The 16,506-nt window shown below is 43.1% G+C and overlaps 5 protein-coding genes and 5 non-coding genes across 14 annotated transcripts; 8 read left to right on the top strand and 2 right to left on the bottom strand.

Moving 5' to 3' along the window:
- Window positions 1-755: 755 nt before the first annotated feature.
- calcoco2 (calcium binding and coiled-coil domain 2) lies at window positions 756-5,932 on the top strand. 2 transcript variants are annotated; one of them, XM_068649428.1, is made up of 11 exons: window positions 756-950; window positions 1,276-1,420; window positions 1,665-1,767; window positions 2,258-2,427; window positions 3,692-3,817; window positions 3,881-3,985; window positions 4,073-4,156; window positions 4,251-4,367; window positions 4,430-4,553; window positions 4,622-4,653; window positions 4,719-5,932. In XM_068649428.1, the coding sequence occupies exons 2-11, from the start codon at window positions 1,277-1,279 to the stop codon at window positions 4,881-4,883; spliced, it is 1,170 nt and encodes a 389-aa protein (XP_068505529.1). In that variant the 5' UTR covers window positions 756-950; window position 1,276; the 3' UTR covers window positions 4,884-5,932. The 2 variants fall into 2 exon arrangements, with proteins under 2 accessions (XP_068505529.1, XP_049614358.1); XM_049758401.2 differs by having other exon boundaries at window positions 759-950; window positions 4,046-4,156.
- Window positions 2,516-2,587, top strand: trnaw-cca (transfer RNA tryptophan (anticodon CCA)). The gene has a single exon. It is a non-coding gene; the product is annotated as a tRNA-Trp (tRNA).
- Window positions 2,778-2,849, top strand: trnaw-cca (transfer RNA tryptophan (anticodon CCA)). The gene has a single exon. It is a non-coding gene; the product is annotated as a tRNA-Trp (tRNA).
- On the top strand, window positions 3,017-3,088 carry trnaw-cca (transfer RNA tryptophan (anticodon CCA)). The gene has a single exon. It is a non-coding gene; the product is annotated as a tRNA-Trp (tRNA).
- trnaw-cca (transfer RNA tryptophan (anticodon CCA)) lies at window positions 3,275-3,346 on the top strand. The gene has a single exon. It is a non-coding gene; the product is annotated as a tRNA-Trp (tRNA).
- On the top strand, window positions 3,522-3,593 carry trnaw-cca (transfer RNA tryptophan (anticodon CCA)). Its single transcript has one exon. It is a non-coding gene; the product is annotated as a tRNA-Trp (tRNA).
- Window positions 4,821-7,037, bottom strand: snf8 (SNF8 subunit of ESCRT-II). Of its 2 annotated transcripts, XM_049758407.2 has the most exons (8): window positions 6,683-7,035; window positions 6,387-6,437; window positions 6,153-6,291; window positions 5,966-6,070; window positions 5,821-5,893; window positions 5,599-5,740; window positions 5,449-5,523; window positions 4,821-5,388 (listed from the first exon to the last, which is right to left on the bottom strand). In XM_049758407.2, exons 1-8 carry the CDS (start codon window positions 6,734-6,736, stop codon window positions 5,251-5,253), a joined length of 777 nt encoding a protein of 258 aa, XP_049614364.1. In that variant the 5' UTR covers window positions 6,737-7,035; the 3' UTR covers window positions 4,821-5,250. The 2 variants fall into 2 exon arrangements, with proteins under 2 accessions (XP_049614364.1, XP_049614362.1); XM_049758405.2 differs by having other exon boundaries at window positions 5,449-5,740; window positions 6,683-7,037.
- Window positions 7,038-7,298: 261 nt separating this feature from the next.
- On the top strand, window positions 7,299-12,281 carry msl1b (MSL complex subunit 1b). 2 transcript variants are annotated; one of them, XM_049758399.1, is made up of 9 exons: window positions 7,299-7,466; window positions 8,407-9,013; window positions 9,520-9,719; window positions 9,856-10,160; window positions 10,226-10,350; window positions 10,432-10,499; window positions 10,760-10,884; window positions 10,954-11,026; window positions 11,154-12,281. In XM_049758399.1, the coding sequence occupies exons 2-9, from the start codon at window positions 8,444-8,446 to the stop codon at window positions 11,242-11,244; spliced, it is 1,557 nt and encodes a 518-aa protein (XP_049614356.1). In that variant the 5' UTR covers window positions 7,299-7,466; window positions 8,407-8,443; the 3' UTR covers window positions 11,245-12,281. The 2 variants fall into 2 exon arrangements, with proteins under 2 accessions (XP_049614356.1, XP_049614357.1); XM_049758400.2 differs by lacking the exon at window positions 7,299-7,466 and adding an exon at window positions 7,621-8,183.
- chmp2a (charged multivesicular body protein 2A) lies at window positions 12,151-16,123 on the bottom strand. 2 transcript variants are annotated; one of them, XM_049758409.2, is made up of 6 exons: window positions 15,966-16,123; window positions 13,400-13,567; window positions 13,134-13,313; window positions 12,916-13,046; window positions 12,792-12,853; window positions 12,151-12,666 (listed from the first exon to the last, which is right to left on the bottom strand). In XM_049758409.2, exons 1-6 carry the CDS (start codon window positions 15,993-15,995, stop codon window positions 12,545-12,547), a joined length of 693 nt encoding a protein of 230 aa, XP_049614366.1. In that variant the 5' UTR covers window positions 15,996-16,123; the 3' UTR covers window positions 12,151-12,544. The 2 variants fall into 2 exon arrangements, with proteins under 2 accessions (XP_049614366.1, XP_049614367.1); XM_049758410.2 differs by lacking the exon at window positions 15,966-16,123 and adding an exon at window positions 14,099-14,242.
- Window positions 14,486-16,293, top strand: mrm1 (mitochondrial rRNA methyltransferase 1 homolog (S. cerevisiae)). Its single transcript, XM_049758402.2, has one exon. The coding sequence runs from the start codon at window positions 14,637-14,639 to the stop codon at window positions 15,681-15,683; it is 1,047 nt and encodes a 348-aa protein (XP_049614359.1). The 5' UTR covers window positions 14,486-14,636; the 3' UTR covers window positions 15,684-16,293.
- Window positions 16,294-16,506: the final 213 nt, after the last annotated feature.

The raw sequence follows: 16,506 nt of genomic DNA, 5'->3' as shown, positions 1-16,506 counted from the left end.
ATATATTCTATTTCAATCAAAGCACATTTTAAAGTTGTTTGATTTATTAGTTGTGTTGTTATTTTTAAATTTGGGAAAAATAAATGAAAATATTGAGACAATTTTTACAATATATCAAGTGCAACATCTGTAAAATACAAATTAACTAAAAAGATGTCGCTAATGTCAATGTCATACTTTTTTCTTTTACGCCTGTTGTATATTTATAGAGCTGAAAAAAATACAATAAATTTCAGTTAAATAAAATGAAATTATTATATAAATGTAATGTAATATTAATGTATACTCTGTGTATATCTAAAGAATATGTATGAATTTACATTTAGATTAGATCAAACTGAAATATTACAAAATGAATAAAAATAACTTATTAAAATAAATATTATCGTATAATAAAAAATAAGACAATAAGTAAAAACAAATTACATTTGGCGAAAATGTCCAACGTAATAAGAGTACAAATACAAAATTAAATGAAGGCCTACTCTCTTGCGTATCATTTTCAGAAAAAAAGACAATATAGATCAATCTGCTTATACTTTAAATAATAGTAGTAATAGTAGTAATAATAATAGTTTAATAGTTAAAAATGAAATGTGCAAAGAGACCAACAGAACTGATTTCTCTATGGGGTTGTCTCCCTCTTGTGGTAGATAGACGCTTTACAATGTAAATAAATTCCATCCTGTAACAAATAGGACTTCGATCGAAATGTTATCTGACTAGATGATCTAGTGGCGTAATGATCAAAGTTCAATTTAAGGTGCTGGCTGTGCCATGGTGACTTCCACATCGTTCAATGGATGAAAACAACCTTTAGAATTTTTTTTAGCAACAAATATAGACCCGTTTTATGGAACATCGCCAGAAAATTACACTGATCCGAGGGTCCCTGAACACAACAAGTTGCAGTCTTCACTCGTTGAGCGCAGTGATAACAACAAAAACATGTAAGTTTTAATTCTCTTCCAGGTTTTACGTCATCATATCAGCTCTTCTTGAGCTATTACTTATCAGTGTGACGCTTAATAACAAACGAGATCATTATCTTACATCTGACCAAATTGCGCAAGTTGTTTAAACAATCGCTGCAGGTTTATTTTGTAAACAGAAAGTGAAGAGCAGACAAGACTGCTTAAAAAATAATAATAATTAAAAAGACAACCAAGGGGAAAGAGACTTTTAAAGGAAGTGTCATGTCACTGTTATGTTTTGGTAACACCTGCTGTCTTCACTCACCCCAGCCTGATCGCTGCGTGCATTTGTTTACTCCAGCATGTACAACTCCACTGACGCCTTCTCCCAGGTGGCGTTCAAGGACGTCCCGCAATCGTACCCACTTGCTACCTCAATTAATTGCTGCTACACACTCGCTGCACACTTCCAACCAAGTCCACGCGACTGGGTCGGCATCTTTAAGGTAATTTTTGCATATGTGGCAAACGTATATGACTCGAATAGTAACACCAAACTATTTTCTTGCATTGTTATTTTGCATCGTTAAAGTATAGATGTATGAAAAATCCACTTAGTGGTGATGTTTTTATACTTGGTTACTTACCATCACTGCTTTATTTTTTATTTATTTTTATTTAGGGCTCTGGTGCATTTGAGGACCTTCTGTATTCTGAGCTCCTAGAACTTATTTTCCCTGTTTTCTCCAGGTGGGATGGAGTACCATCAAGGACTATCACACTTTTATGTGGGTGGAGTCGTGCGGGGACTCGAACCAAGAACAATCATCTACAAGGCACGCATATTTCAAAGGTGAGACACCACTACTATTCAATTGTTGACCTCTTTAATTGACCTCTACACTCAAGTTCTCCTAAGTCAAACATTTACAACACAGAATAGCCATAGCAAAAACTGTAGAGTGAATTACTCCATGCCAGGATCAAACTGGCCACCATTAAACCTTTATTAAATCTACAAATAATATTTTAAGTAGGAGTGGGTGATATCTGTGGGGCAAAAATACACATATGCGTATATTTTTATATTATTTATATTATTTATATGTATTTGATGGTTTAAGCATGTGCTTCACACTTTCACCGCAAGAGGGCGACAGTACAATTCAAAACATACATGGCTTATAAGAAAGTGAGCTTTATTTATTATCAATTCAAATCGTTACGCAGTTCAGTTTGAAAATACACATTTATATTTATATTTGCACATATTGTGGCATATCACAATTGGCATCTACATCTGGTGATATGGCCTTCAAATTAAATTTAGATTTGTTAAACAGAATACTACCTGCCCAAGGATGAGTTGGACTTCTACCAGTTCTGCTACGTGAACAGCTCAGGACAAGTGTGTGGCGCCAGCACGCCCTTCTGCTTCAAATCGCAGCATCCCAACGACGAGCAAAGTGCAGCCAATGGCTCAGACAATGACCTGATGGTCATTACCACACAGGTACACATACATGCACAAAATTCCTCCCGCCCACTCCACTAGGGCTTCAGAACCGAATAGGAAGACTCCTAATTTTTTACGTTGCATGGATCTTGTGGCGCAACGGTAGCGCGTCTGACTCCAGATCAGAAGGTTGCGTGTTCAAATCACGTCAAGATCAGAAAATTATTTTCCTTCATCTTGGAACTTAAAGACTGCTGGTTCCATTTCTTCGACACAAACATAGCTTTCCACCAGAACCTCAGTACAGAACACATCACCAAGCTGCTTCAGCTGGCTTACTCTTCTCTGAAATTGTAACAAGATTAACTATGCCACATTGATTATGCTTGGAAACTCACTTGTGCCAAGACCTTGTGGCGCAATGGTAGCGCGTCTGACTCCAGATCAGAAGGTTGCGTGTTCAACTCACGTCAGGGTCAGTGACCTCTTTTGATTTATCTCTGGACTGAAAGACAACCGGTTCTGATTCTTCTGTAACTCTCCACTAGTACCGAGGAACAAAAAACAAATTCCTCCATAGCTCCAATGATTTTCTCGCCCTTAAAAATTTTGAATCACTGCGTATCCATGATCACCATTATAGCAAGACCTTGTGGCGCAACGGTAGCGCGTCTGACTCCAGATCAGAAGGTTGCGTGTTCAAATCACGCCAAGATCAAAATGTTCTTTTGCTTCGTCTTGGAACTGAAAGCCTGCTGGTTCCATTTCTTCGACACAAACATACCTCTCCACCAGAACCTCAGTACAGAACACATCAAGAAGCTGCTTCATCTGGCTTACTCTTCTCTGAAATCTTGACAAGATTAACTATGCCCCATTCATTATGCTTGGAAACTTTTGCCAAGACCTTGTGGCGCAATGGTAGCGCGTCTGACTCCAGATCAGAAGGTTGCGTGTTCAACTCACGTCAGGGTCAGTGACCTCTTTTGATTTATTTCTGGACCGAAACACTACCGGTTCTGATTCTTCTGTAACTTTCCACTAGTACCAAGGAACAAAAAACAAATTTCTCCGTGTTCCAACAATCTTTTCCAAAATCTCGCCCTTAAAAATTATGTGTTACCACATATCCATGGAATCTTCTGTAACAAGACCTTGTGGCGCAACGGTAGCGCGTCTGACTCCAGATCAGAAGGTTGCGTGTTCAAATCACGTCAGGGTCAGTGACCTTTTTCGACATATCTCCTGACCTAAAAGGGCAAGTGTTTTTTCTAGAGCTGTATGTAATCGTCATCCTCATGTGGATATTGTGCACCACCAGGAAGAGGTGGATCAGAGCGATCGAGAAATTGCAGCGTTGAAGGATGAGGCGAATCGCATCCGACAGCAAAATGAAGAGTTGGAAACAGCTTTGCGGGAAGAGAGACGAGAAGCCGCCATCTTGAAGGTCTTACAACAACACTTGTGTGATGCTAATGGATGAGCGGCAGTTGACTGTACGCTTTCACAGGACAAATACGATGAACTGGCATCAGAACTTTATTTGACGAAGCAGCAGCACGACCATCTTTTGAGTACTTGGCAGGAGCAACAAGAAGAAATCCAACGTTTAAAGGTTTGATTTCCATTTACGCTTGTAGACGGGGTCAACATTGTGCCCGTTTGTTGTCTTTAGGAGATGCTGACCCACATGAACAATCAGGTGGAACTTCAGGAGCAGAACCTTGCTGAGTGCACAGAGTCTGATCACAAAGGTGACGACGGTGGACTGCTGCTACAAATTGAGGTAGGTGGATTCAGAGTTTGAACCTCAGAAATGTCAGGACTAATTTGATCTTACATTATAGTTCATCTACATGCGTTCCTTTTCGATCTTCCAGCTGCAACTCCGAGAAGCTCAAGCGATGATTGCAAACAAGGACGTCGTGATCGAGGAGAAGAACAACTTGATGGCCATGATGAAACGCCACAACCAGGAGCTCGCTCAAGAGAACCAAGTAAAAACCTACTTGTTGATGTTGCACATTACTGCTGTCCTCACTTTGGACTCCATTGCTAGAAGCTCACAGATGACATGGAGGAGCTGCGCAAGACTTTAGATGACCTTCAAAAACCGGTGACTGCACGCTCGGTGCAGCCAGAAGCAACGGAGATGTGTGACATTTCAGATGACACACCTGTTGGTATGTTTAGCTTTAGCATGATTAATTTGTACATTAAATCAATCTGATGTTTTTTTTTTTTTTTGCAGTGAGCATTGTTGACAATGATGAGCAAGACCAGGTAACCCCTCGATTAGACTATTTAATAGTGACTGGTCTTAAATTTGTTTTTATGTGTTCCTCCAGCCAACCCTGATGTGCCGTTACTGCCTGGAGAGCTTCCCAGGAAGTACGCGGGCGGAGGTGGAATATCACGAGCGGAATCACCAAGTGTGTCCTTTCTGCACGCTCATCTGCGACAACATGGAGCAGAATGTGTTTGAAGACCATGTCTACAGTCACGAGATGTGACCATAAAAAGCACCCGCTAAATTTAAATTACAGCTGAAATGTTGCTAAAGCTTTACACAGTCTTAGGCATGTTTTTTTTTTTTTAATCAGTGTTTACAGTATTTTTAGTTTTGTAAGCCAGTATCAAATTATGATACAACAGGATGAGCAGTCCTGGGAACTTGTAGAAGAGAAGCGGCGTAATTAGGAGCAAGAAGAAGAGGCAGAGAAGTGTTGTTTGCTCTGTGTGTGTTTTGGCGTTCTTATATCGTGAATGATCACATATTGCGGGTGTGTCTGATCATGGGGGTTGGCATTTTGTACAGTCACATGTGTCCATAACACCCCCCCACCCACAGTATGGGCTAAATCCTCATCCAGGGTTTGGTCAGGGGCTCATCTGATTGGCCTCCTCGGGCGTGACATCACGGGAGGTGAGCTCCGAGAAGAGGGCGGGCAGCCAGTACTGCGGCTCGCCCGATGCCTGAGAGTCCAGCCAGGCCAAGCCCTCCTTCAGCAGGTGGTCCTACCAATGACAACACAGGTCAAGAGATGTCTTGTGAGTGGGATGTTGACATTGACTTACCAGGACGTGACTCGCTCGGTCGTTCTCCCACTTGAGACCGTCCTTAATTTCACTCACCGTCACGTAGCCCTTCTTCTGCAAAGTAGTGACAATGGGTTTGAAAAAGAGACATTTTTTTAATTTATTGTTTTGGGGGTACGTGTGGCTTACTTCAGCCAGTTGCAGGACCACCGTGTGGTCCATGTTGAGCTCCGCCGGAACGGACTGCACCAAGTAGGAGCCGCCCACTGGAATCATCCCGAAACCGTTGCCCATGACTTTGAGTTTCTTGATTGCTCGAATCAAATCATCCCTGGGGAAACGTGCGACACATGAAGCAATGTGAGGTTCAGAAATTTGATTTTCAAACAAATCTGTATTGGAAACACTTACTGGCTGACATCCTGAGCGTATTTACCGCGACTCTTAAGAACCCTGTGATGCAGTTCATCCAAAGTCATGAGTCCTAACAGAAAAAATAAAATCCTTTCACTGCTATCGCCAAGGTGATGTTGATAAAGTGCCATTGATCACTAACCTCCGTTTCTGTGCTTGAGGGCCAAGCAAACCTCAATAATCTGCACGCCAAGCTCATAGTAGAAGTCGCCCACCCCGAGCATCTCTGACCAGAAACCTTTGCCAGCTGTCAAGAAAGCAACATTTTCATTTCAAAATAAAATAACACTCAAGAATATGCTCAAAGATTCTTTTTTATAGTGACTGACAGGCAAGAGGGTCAACTCCAATAGTGGCGCACATCTCCTGAAACTGGACCCGGAACTGGGAACTTTTGCGGATTTCCTGTTTGTGCTTGCTGGCAAACTCCTCCAGGTTGGACTTGAATGTTTCGAGCTGCTTGGACATCTGACACAGAAGGGATAAAAAAAATAACCATGTGTAATATTACATCACTTATACAAAGATGGACACACTTCATGTAATTAAGCCAACACATGTACCTGAACGATTTGATCCTCTGCAAGAACAGTTCCTCTCTCTTTGTATTTGGCCTGAAAGGAAAATGGAAGTCAGTCAAAAAATCTCTTAAGGATAGTGTCATTTAAACATCTTACTTCATGCAGGCTCCCTGAATTGCAGCCAAAGTATAGACTTGACTTTGATGGATAGTTTAAAATTTTAGAGCTGTCCTCATGATTTTGATGATTAGTTGGACTCATTGCATTCCTTTTTAGTTACTTACAATTAGGTTTGCTTTCAGTGTTCACATTTTTACAAAACAAATGAATGTTCTTACCTCTGCAAGCTTCTTTTTGGCGATGGCGCCCGCACCGACGCCTCTCCGGTGCATTTTAATTTTAATAAAAGGGGAGAAAGTACTAAAACGATCGTTTATGTTCAAAATGACGACAGTTTTCTATGTTACGAAGGAGCTAAACCACTCAAGTAATGTTTACATCAGCGTAACAGCACCGAGGTACGCAACTATTGAAAACCTTTGACTTTCGCAGTTTCAACTCAGTTGTGTGTTTCAAGTTAAACTGCTATAAAATTGTAAATTTTTCGAAAATTTGATACGATTGATAGATGTTGGAGCTACTTCCGTGCAAGCGTTTCCATTTTGACAGTTTGGAATAAAATAGCTATTTTCTAATGACTGCCCCCTGGTGGCCCGGCGATTATTGCACCTTCATTTTAATGCGTCATTGCAGTTAAATTTAATTGAAAATTAGATTTTTTTGCGGGGAAAAATATACAGTGTCTATAATCTTTTCTGGGAAAAAATGAAATTGATTAAAATGATTTCACGAGGAAATAAAAATGAAAACTACTAGCATTTTAAATATGCGCATGGTGTTATGCGCAGAATACTTTACGTTATGTACTTGAACGGGATTGCCTCACTATTTCGTCATATTTCCGGGGTGACTGATCATGATAGTATAATGTGTCCTCATGGAAACCTCAAAGCAAGACATGGCTATCCAACACACCGCGCATGCGCAGTATAGAGCGCTTTAAAACTTGACTTGAGGAGGGAATATGGCGAGCATTGTTGGTGGACTTCACTAATAGCCCGGGTAAGCTCACAATACAACTCAATGGGATTGTTTGTGAGGGATTTGAGTGTTTAAACGTAACCGGTACGGTGGTGGTGGCGCTTTGGCCGCGCGTTTATCTGTGTGTGGTTAACCTAGCAGGTTAGCCACTAGGGCTAGGTAGCTGTTATTGTTTTTTCACGGCGAGCTAAAATGGAGGAGCTAAAATGGAGGTTGCTTCACTGCCACTCCCGGGTCCTTGAACGTCCCCTGTCACTCCTGCTAGATTATTGCTAGTTGAAGTCGTTGAAGTATTTTATTTCTCGCGTGTTTGTGTGTCGTATGCGTGCTTGTGTAGCTTAGCTTAGAATTTCAAACCCCGGCGTGTGACTCGTATGAAAAGGAAGGAGAACGCAGACTTGACGTAAAGTAATAAAATGAAGGCAAGCGTATTTGTTCAGACAGGACACGAAGCGGCCGTAAGTGAGTGTCACAAACAAAACCGTGTCTTTACGTTTGTTTAGGTGTACAGGGACTTTTCCTGGTTCAAATCGAGGTTGAGGTGATGAAATTCTGATCGCAGATTTGTATGCAATGCTCGAAGAAACGCTTTTTGTGAAGTCTAAACGTGTTTATTGTTTTTTGAAAGAAAAAAAACCTCGTATATCACAAGACTCATCTGAAAAGCTAGAACCAAAAGGTGCACATTTAAGATACATAAGGACCGAGCCATTCTGACCATGACGTCCACACTAAAAGGTTTGTAATTTCCTGTTGATGCTAAAAATGGTGGAAAAGCAGTTTATTAGATGATGAGGTTATGGCCTGACTAAATTAAGCTCTGCTGGCGTAGGATTGCACAAAAGGATCCATGCATTCATTTTCTATACCGGTTCTCACCAGGGTTGCGGGTGAGCTTGAGCTAATGGTAGCCAAACGTAATATCTAAGTGGAATAAACTTGTTTTGTGTGCACGTTCCAGGGGGCAGCGAACTACGGTCACACCATGAACAGTCACCATGAGCATGAGAGCCTCCCCGGGTCTGCAACTGGGATCCAAGCCTAACGCTAACGCCATAGGCGGGACGTTCTCTTTGCTTCCCGTGAGCTTCAGGAGGGAGTCACGTGGCTCACCCTCGGATGCTCCAGGAGACTTCCGGTGGGCCGAAAAGATCCCGGGCAGGTCCAAGCGCTCGGAGCAGACTTACATGAGCGGTGACGTCTCGGAAGTCGTCGAAGCAGATCGGGCCACCGCTGCCGTGGGGCTTCTGTCCCCTGTCGGACCAATGGGGGGTGAGGGAACCCCGGTGAAAGGCAAACCCCTCTCCGTGGACAACATGGAAAATCCTCAGATGACGCCAAACAACAACACGCCCAAGGACGCTGACGGTGTCGTCGGCGCCGCATCCATCGAAGTGTCATCCGAGGGCAAGTGGAAGAACCTCCGGAAGAGCCCGGCGAACCCTCACGCGCAGGCCAACTGTTTGCGGCAGATTCTGCTGCTGCAACTGGACCTCATCGAACAGCAGCAGCAACAGCTGCAGTCGAAAGACAAGGAGATTGATGATCTCAAAGCAGACAAGGAGACGGTATGAAAAACAGTAAATATATTGCGTCAATCTTTTAACCTTCTCAACAAAATCATCGTCATTGGAATCCAATTTCATGTCCCTGACTGACTGATCGACTTCTTACACTTCATTGAGTCATTATGGGAAAAAAAAAATCATAATTTTTGATTGACATTAAAATCATAATTAATAAACACACGTATTCACTCATTTCAAAACTTCAGAGCACCAGCAATAGTCAACTTTTAAGTATAACTTGGAAGAACAACCCAAAAACCCTGCACAGAAATGGATACCTGCTGTGCACACCTTGGCCACTAAGGGGCAGTGTGCATTACATGCACGAAGCTACATCTTGTAGAAGAAATAATATTTCACAGATTAGAATAAATCTTGTCCATCTATTGTTTTCCATTGACTACTAGCGATAAGATAGACATGTTTGTTTATATTTTCAAGTTTTGAATCACTCCTAAGCTAAGCAATGATACACCTGCAATGACATTTTTCCTCTGCTTGTGTAGCTTTTGGCACGCATTGAACGCATGGAGCGTCGCCTGCAGCTCACTAAAAAGGATCCGCCACGCGACAAGCGCCTCTTCCAGCCGCTGGAGCCTTGGACCCCCGACAAGGAGGACATGTGGGACCTAGAAGTGGAGGAAAACCCGCAGCCCAATCCGTCTGCCTTAGTGCCCTTAAGTCGAGGCAGCAAAGGTCAAAAGAGGTAAAGAAATGCTGAACTGAAATCCAATTAGGTTAGCACATCCAATGTGAGACTAGGAGAAGACGAGAAAATCTGTATTATACTAAAATCAATTTGACAGCTTCCGGCTTTTCATGTCACATGTGCTCTCCCACAGAAAATCCTGCTTCGGTGACTCCAAACTCCAGAAATCTCGTGGCAAAAGCGCCAAGCTGAGTCCTCACAAGCCGGAGAGTCAACCAGCGTCTCCGTCTCAGCGAGAGCTTCGCAGCAGGGAGACGCCGGAGAAGAGCGCCCCCACCAGGCCGCCCTGCAAAGAGGAGGCGACGGAGCTGAGCTGCCAAATGGACGACCTTCCCTTCCTGTCCACTACAGAGATGTACCTGTGCTGCTGGAACCAACCGCCTGTATCGCCTCTACGTGAGACCTCTCCCAAGAAGGAGGAGGAGGAAGAAGTGGCCAGTGAGTGATGTAGTTGACAATTTGCTAATTAATAAGCCTAACCTTCCGCTGCTTATGTCCTTCAGATCCACCCAACACACACTCCATGATTAACTTCCCTTTCCCGTCTTCGTGCCGCCTCTCGGTTCCATCGTGGCGGGAAAATGTCATCGAGGCGTTGGGTGAGGATTTAAGCGTCGACGCGCAAGAGGTGAGAACTTCGCAGAGGCCCGGGCGCGAGAGGTAATAAAGGTGTCAAACTCGCTAAATCTGCATTTTCTTGCGCCTCCAGCCGCTGGATGACGGCGTGTTTCTCAAGCGCCATGCCAAGCTGGAACTGGACGAGAAAAGGAGGAAGAGGTGACCACATTGTCATTTTTGAAGGGGAAAATATTACATTGAGTGACAAAAGAAGTTTGTTTTGAGATTTTTTTTTCTGTTTTTAATGTGCTAGGCTTTGGCGCCACCTTGTGGCAATGGAGGGTGCTAAAGTGCAACAATAGGCTACAAAAGATTAGCTTATCGACCAATAAGGGTCGAAACGAATTTAAAACAGATAAATTGGTGCAATTGTTTTCTAAAGACCAATTGGTCCTCTTCCTCTTAATTCCCGCACACAGGTGGGACATCCAGCGGATCCGAGAGCAGCGTATGTTTCAGCGCCTGCAGCAACGCATGAACAGGAAGAAGATCATACCGGAAACGGAGCCTGAGCTTTCGTCATTCTATCCGGAAACTGAAGACGGTACCTCATGGTTCATATTCGGCCAAAATCGTTTTCCGGAGCTTGAATTTTCTTTATTGTTCCTTCTAGTTGAAGCAATTATGATCACGCCCTTCTTGCCAGTGGTCGCATTTGGTCGGCCGTTGCCCAAACTCTCACAAGAGTAAGTTTGAACATTTTTTAAGTCCTTTATATCAGTCATGTGACTTCCTACATTAGGCTATAAATTAAAACTCTGACTAATAAAAAAAAAAAAAAGTCAGATTTGATAAATGTTTTCCCCCTTTCAGGAATTTTGAGCTGCCTTGGCTGGACGAGCGCAGCCGGTGTCGCATCGAGGTGCCCAAGAAACACACGCCTCACCGGACCTGTCGCAAGTGAATGTCGCCGAATGGGAGACGCCGCCATTTATCGGTAGTTCCATACGCGCCTGTGTAACTACGGTTGCTTTCTGTGCGGAGGTGAAGGTCGTGTCACACATATCACTCGTTGTTGTGCGGTAGCTCTGTTCCCACTTTTTCATCGTGTCACTGTTGCTGCACTCGGCTGAGACCAGAAAAAAAAAAAAAATCATGTTGGTCCTCGTTGGACAGCTTTAAATTTTGCGATACTTTGGTTAAAAAAAAAAAAAAAAAGTCCCGATCTAACTGTGGTGCTGTGTATCTGTGGCTAAACCATCCAGCTATAGAGCAGGGGGGGGGGAAAAAAGGCCTGAATCTGTGAAAAGGAAAAAAAAAAAAAAAAAAAAAAACTTGACGGGTCCTAATGTTAACTTGAAGTAATCCGTTCCTTCTGTTTACTTGTTTTGGTTTTACACCACCCACAAAAAACGTTCTCTACCGTTCTGCAAAAAAGTACGGACACGTTAAACATCATGAAATTTCACCCCAAATCTTTTTTGTGAGTAGACATGTGAATTGCATGGGTTCTATTTAGCTGCAATGGTAGCATGGCTTAACCCCTCGATGGATCTTCTTTGCTCTGAAGCAAAATAAAAAGACGTAAGCATGACTTTGGGCTGCAAGCGGCCAGTGAGGGTAGGAGAATATTAATGCACAAATAGTGAATGACCTCCTCTTCCTCCAGGAGCAGTTAGCTCAACATCAGGGGTCCATTTTAGAAGGTAAAGTTCCTAGCTTGTAGTTGTAACAACCAGCCATGCTCTTCCCTCGCAGTCGGTTTGTTTTGTTCCAAGATGCGACAGCTTCAAGCGCTATTCTGTACAAGTGCGTCGGGTCTGGAAATGTTCTCTGTACATAGCTTTCACAAACAAATGTACATAAAACATGGCTGTTATTTTTTTATTATTTAATGTGGAACGTGTTGCGTACATTCAAAATTCAATGATTGTATGTTGATGAAAAGTTTTGAAAGTTGCATTTTTCTTTTTGGAATAAAATGACCATCTCTATGCTTCACGGATTTAGATTTTTTTTTTTTCCACATGATTATATTAAAAAAAATTGCTCGGGTTATTAATCATTAGTGTTAATTGAAAGTATAACAAAAAATGAGTACACAAAATCTGGCATTGTCATAAATGAGACAGGACTTATTTCGTAAGTTTGATATAACATACCCCACATCAAATAAACCACCGCAGGAAACAAAAAACATCCACCATCAGGGCTAACGTTGCTTCAAAGAAATACCATAACGTAATGTCAACATGCGTTTGCATTCAGTCTTTGCGGAGGTTATTGAGCCGCGCCTCCAAGTCAGCGTCCGCGTCGGCGAGGGCCGCTTGAGGCTCCGCTTTCTTCCCGCCGGCCACCGACAAGCTTCCGCCAGTCGCTGGGAGATCTGGAAGCAACACAATGGACAATTTACAACCTAAATTCTAATTTCATTGATCAAACTACATTAATTTATACCCAAACGTCTACTTAACATAGCAGCGCTAACTTTTAGCTTTATTTTGTTCTTACTTGAGAGTTCGTCATTGAGATTAAGACCCAGCTCATCCAGGACTTGGGACACAATGGCATCGCTGAGAAGAAAAAAAAAAAAAGTCAGCACAAAAATGACAGATAAAAACACCATGTGGCTCACCTCTCATCCTCATCGTCTTCGTCCCCCAGGACGTCGTCGATGGCGTCGCTCATCATCTCCTCTTTCATATCCATCATCTCACTCTGACGTTCAAAGTCCATCATGATCTTCTGGATCTGAGGCAGTTTGAGCTACGGAGGAACAAGCAGGTAATAAGTTAGCACCACTCGCACATGCTGTCATGTTTTCTTCGAGTGTTTGACATGACTGGAACCGACCTGTCTGTTCATGGTGGCCATGGCTTTGGTGACCCCCTTCATGGCTTGCGTCATGCTGTTGTTGGACTTGAGAGTCTGAATCTTCAGACTGACGGCCTGAATGTTGGCCTTCATCATGATGAACTTCTTCACGTAGCGTCTCGTGCGGACCAAATCTTTGGCCATGATCTTGACGGAGTCCTGCACACATTTCAATCAAAACCATGTATGTGATTTGATCACCTTGTGTATTTTCAGTTTTTGCTTTCTAATAAGACTTTACCCACCATTTGTCCTTGTTTGGCCATTTTCTTTATGTCAGCGATGATCTTCTTCTCCTGCTGCTCCAGTTTTGACCGCTCTCTGTCTAGCTCCCTCATAGCCCGGTTGAGTGCCCTCTGGTTCTGCTTCAGCATCTCCTCCGGAGTTTTTCTCTTCCCGAAAAGGAACTCCATCTGTTTGGAAGCACACAATACAATACAATAGACACATTTTCTATGGTGCATGTAACCTCTGAACTTGTCACCAGCCTCATTGACTTCTCACTATTCATGTTTTTGGAATGTGAGATGAAAACATGACGCAAGGACGACGTGAACAGGGGAAACCCCACACATGAACGTCATAGCAGAGATTCAAGTACACTTTTTTGTTCATATGTGAAATTGAGGTTGGGAAACAACACATCTAAATTAATATTTTCTCTGTATTCTGCTCTTAATGGGGTATTTACATTTAAGAAGAGGGCGGAGAGGGGAGTTCCCATTTTAAGGCGTGTAAAGGTAATTATCAAAACTTACGTCAAATGACAGTTTGGGCCAAATTCGATCTGAAAAAAGTGTTTACCCAGTTTAACATTGTTGACACCTAAGTGGGTTAAGGCCTTTTCATTTGGTGACGTCTATTTATGGCCGTCATTACCTCATCGACACATCCCCATTAGCTTCGACTACTTGCGTTAGCCGTAACAAAGTCTCGCAGCTCACCTTGATGCGCTCTAGTCGAACCAGCACGAGAATCCAAACGACAAACGAGCTTCTCAAACAACGATTGTTTGGTTGTTTGCAGCTACTTCCGCGTTACCAGTTTTACTTCCGGTTAGTGATCTCACCATTACGTCACAGGTGACGTTACCCGTATCGGTCGGAAGTGGCTTTTCAGAAACATTACTTTGTTTCAAAATAAAGGGTGTAGGGGGATAAAGTAGCATTGAGGGTTTTTTTTAATTGAAAATGTGTTGTTAAAACTACAAATATCGTTCAACACGTATGTTATTTTAATCATAAAATTACCACTGTGAAGTGTGCAACATCAATTTGACTGTTCACACTTTTATTTTTGTAGTGCAAAACCCTCGTCCTGTCCGAATAACAACACTATCGCTTCGTTACAGATCAACGTGGTTACAACTAGTTCTCAGTCAGTCTTCAGGTCAAATGGTAATAATCTGTTTGCGTGCTAATATTTTATGATTTGACTGACATCGCGTTTGGAGTTTTAAAGGACATTTTTGAAAGCCCCAATATGGGGTTATTCAATAATGTCTCTAAGCACAGGTTGCTATTTATGAGGATGTGGAGATTTCCCAAGGTTGTGGATTACCATAAGGACAACAGAGTGAACAATTTCAAGACGCCCAGCAAGCCTAAAATGTCAGGAGGAAGGCTTCCTAATGATAAAGCATTGCCAAATAAACTTAATAATCAAAGACGGATATCGTCAGAGCTTCAGAAGCTGGCTGTGGAGGACTCGTCGTCACAGTGGGAAAAGACTGAGAGACTCAAGCCATCTATGGAGTCTTCAAACCAGCATGAGATTGTCTTTGGAGTCGCTCCTTGTCACCTGGCTCTCACTCAGACTCGCCGGAAGGCCCTGAAGCTATTCGTGAAAGACGGGGAGGCCTTGCACAGGTCATCGCTCCACAAGGTTTACGAGGAGGCTCACCGGCGTCAAGTTCCGATCCAGCGGGTCAGTAAGAAAGACCTGGATAGAATGGTTTTGGGTCGGGTTCATCAAGGAGTTTGCCTGCAAGCTACTCCATTGAGCTACCTGACTGAAGACTCGGCCCAGAGTTCAAAGTCCACATCTCTCTGGCTAGTCCTGGACGGGATTCAAGACCCGATGAATCTTGGAGCTATCTTGCGTTCTGCGTATTTTCTTGGCGTGGACCGAGTGGCCAGCAGCATCCGCAACAGCTGCCCTTTGACCCCAGTGGTGAGCAAGGCCAGCGCCGGCATCATGGAAGTGATGGGCGTGTACGGGTACAAAGACCTGGAGGACATGGTCCGGGTCAAGGCGGCGCAAGGCTGGCGGGTAGTCGGTACCGTGGCGGCCGACGCGCCGGAATCCGGCGTTGCCGTCATGCCGTGTTCGGACTTCCGAATGACCGCGCCCACGCTGCTCCTGATTGGAGGGGAGGGTGATGGATTGTCCCGGAAGCTTTTGGCTTTGTGTCAGACGCTTGTGACCATTCCAGCTGGGAGACAGCTTCTACCTGGCATAGAGTCGCTCAATGTGTCTGTAGCCACTGGGATTCTACTGCACTCGCTGTTGGCCTCTATCAGGCACTGACACTGCAGAGTTTTCAACTTTTTTAACTTTTCACGATTTAAAATTACCTGGTATAAAGCACATGCCTGGTGTCTGTCATCTTTATAAGGGTTATGCAAGTGGTAAACATTTATGGCAGTGGGTTAAGTAAGGACCTAAGAATTTTTTTTTAACAGCGTTTGCCAAAGGTTTTAAAACATCCAGTCAAGGACGGATCGTGTCGAATTCTACGGAAACTGGCGGAGCACTGTCAGTTAAGAGATGGCTTACACAGAAATACCATTTAACAGAGGACAAGCTTACCGAGTTCTCGACCATACTGTTATCAGCCATGTCTGAAGATACCGTAATAAAGAATGCAACAGAAACTCTGCAATAAAAACTCGGCAGCAAACTGTCTGTACAATCCACACGAACAAGAAGGTCAAATCAAAGCCACGCTTTAAAAAAGGGTAAGCAGTCACATGATCTTGTTGCGTGCTGGTTTCGTGACAAAGACTACCATCAAGGCGAAATGTCACTAAGTGCCAATCAAAGCAGTTTGTCCAAAACACGAGGTCAACAAATAGAAGAGGATGGCAATGTGATAAAAATGATGGCTAAAGACAAATAAATACTTTCTGCTTCTGAACCTACGTCTTATGTCCTTGTTTGGTTTCTGCTCTAGCATTGCTGTTTTAGAGAATTTTGTTGTTAGCCACATTATAATGAGAAAGGCAGGAGGTGAAAAGAAGCAAAAAATAAGAAATCCAACTTGATTTAGCACAGCTACAATTTCATTTTGTCGTGTAATTTAAAAAGTGCACGTTCTCAATTTCTACCACAAGATGGCAGTGTGACCAAA

The sequence above is a fragment of the Syngnathus scovelli genome, chromosome 21 (assembly GCF_024217435.2).
Source record: "Syngnathus scovelli strain Florida chromosome 21, RoL_Ssco_1.2, whole genome shotgun sequence".
In the NCBI taxonomy this organism is placed as follows: Eukaryota; Metazoa; Chordata; class Actinopteri; order Syngnathiformes; family Syngnathidae; genus Syngnathus; species Syngnathus scovelli.
Note: the sequence above shows the minus strand (reverse complement) of the source record. Positions and strands in the feature narration are given on the sequence as shown.

Coding starts and splice junctions, on each gene's coding strand:
- calcoco2 (XM_049758401.2), top strand. CDS start 1,277: ATGTACAACTCCACTGACGCCTTCTCCCAGGTGGCGTTCAAGGACGTC. Junction 4,368..4,429: donor AGCTCGCTCAAGAGAACCAA/GTAAAAACCTAC, acceptor CTCCATTGCTAG/AAGCTCACAGATGACATGGA. Junction 4,654..4,718: donor ACAATGATGAGCAAGACCAG/GTAACCCCTCGA, acceptor GTGTTCCTCCAG/CCAACCCTGATGTGCCGTTA.
- snf8 (XM_049758405.2), bottom strand. CDS start 6,736: ATGCACCGGAGAGGCGTCGGTGCGGGCGCCATCGCCAAAAAGAAGCTT. Junction 5,894..5,965: donor CCTCAAGCACAGAAACGGAG/GTTAGTGATCAA, acceptor TTTTTCTGTTAG/GACTCATGACTTTGGATGAA. Junction 5,741..5,820: donor TACGCTCAGGATGTCAGCCA/GTAAGTGTTTCC, acceptor ACGTTTCCCCAG/GGATGATTTGATTCGAGCAA.
- msl1b (XM_049758399.1), top strand. CDS start 8,444: ATGAGCATGAGAGCCTCCCCGGGTCTGCAACTGGGATCCAAGCCTAAC. Junction 9,014..9,519: donor TCAAAGCAGACAAGGAGACG/GTATGAAAAACA, acceptor CTGCTTGTGTAG/CTTTTGGCACGCATTGAACG. Junction 10,885..10,953: donor CTATCCGGAAACTGAAGACG/GTACCTCATGGT, acceptor TGTTCCTTCTAG/TTGAAGCAATTATGATCACG.
- mrm1 (XM_049758402.2), top strand. CDS start 14,637: ATGGGGTTATTCAATAATGTCTCTAAGCACAGGTTGCTATTTATGAGG.
- chmp2a (XM_049758409.2), bottom strand. CDS start 15,995: ATGGCTGATAACAGTATGGTCGAGAACTCG. Junction 13,047..13,133: donor TGGCCACCATGAACAGACAG/GTCGGTTCCAGT, acceptor GTTCCTCCGTAG/CTCAAACTGCCTCAGATCCA. Junction 12,854..12,915: donor GAAGACGATGAGGATGAGAG/GTGAGCCACATG, acceptor TTTTCTTCTCAG/CGATGCCATTGTGTCCCAAG.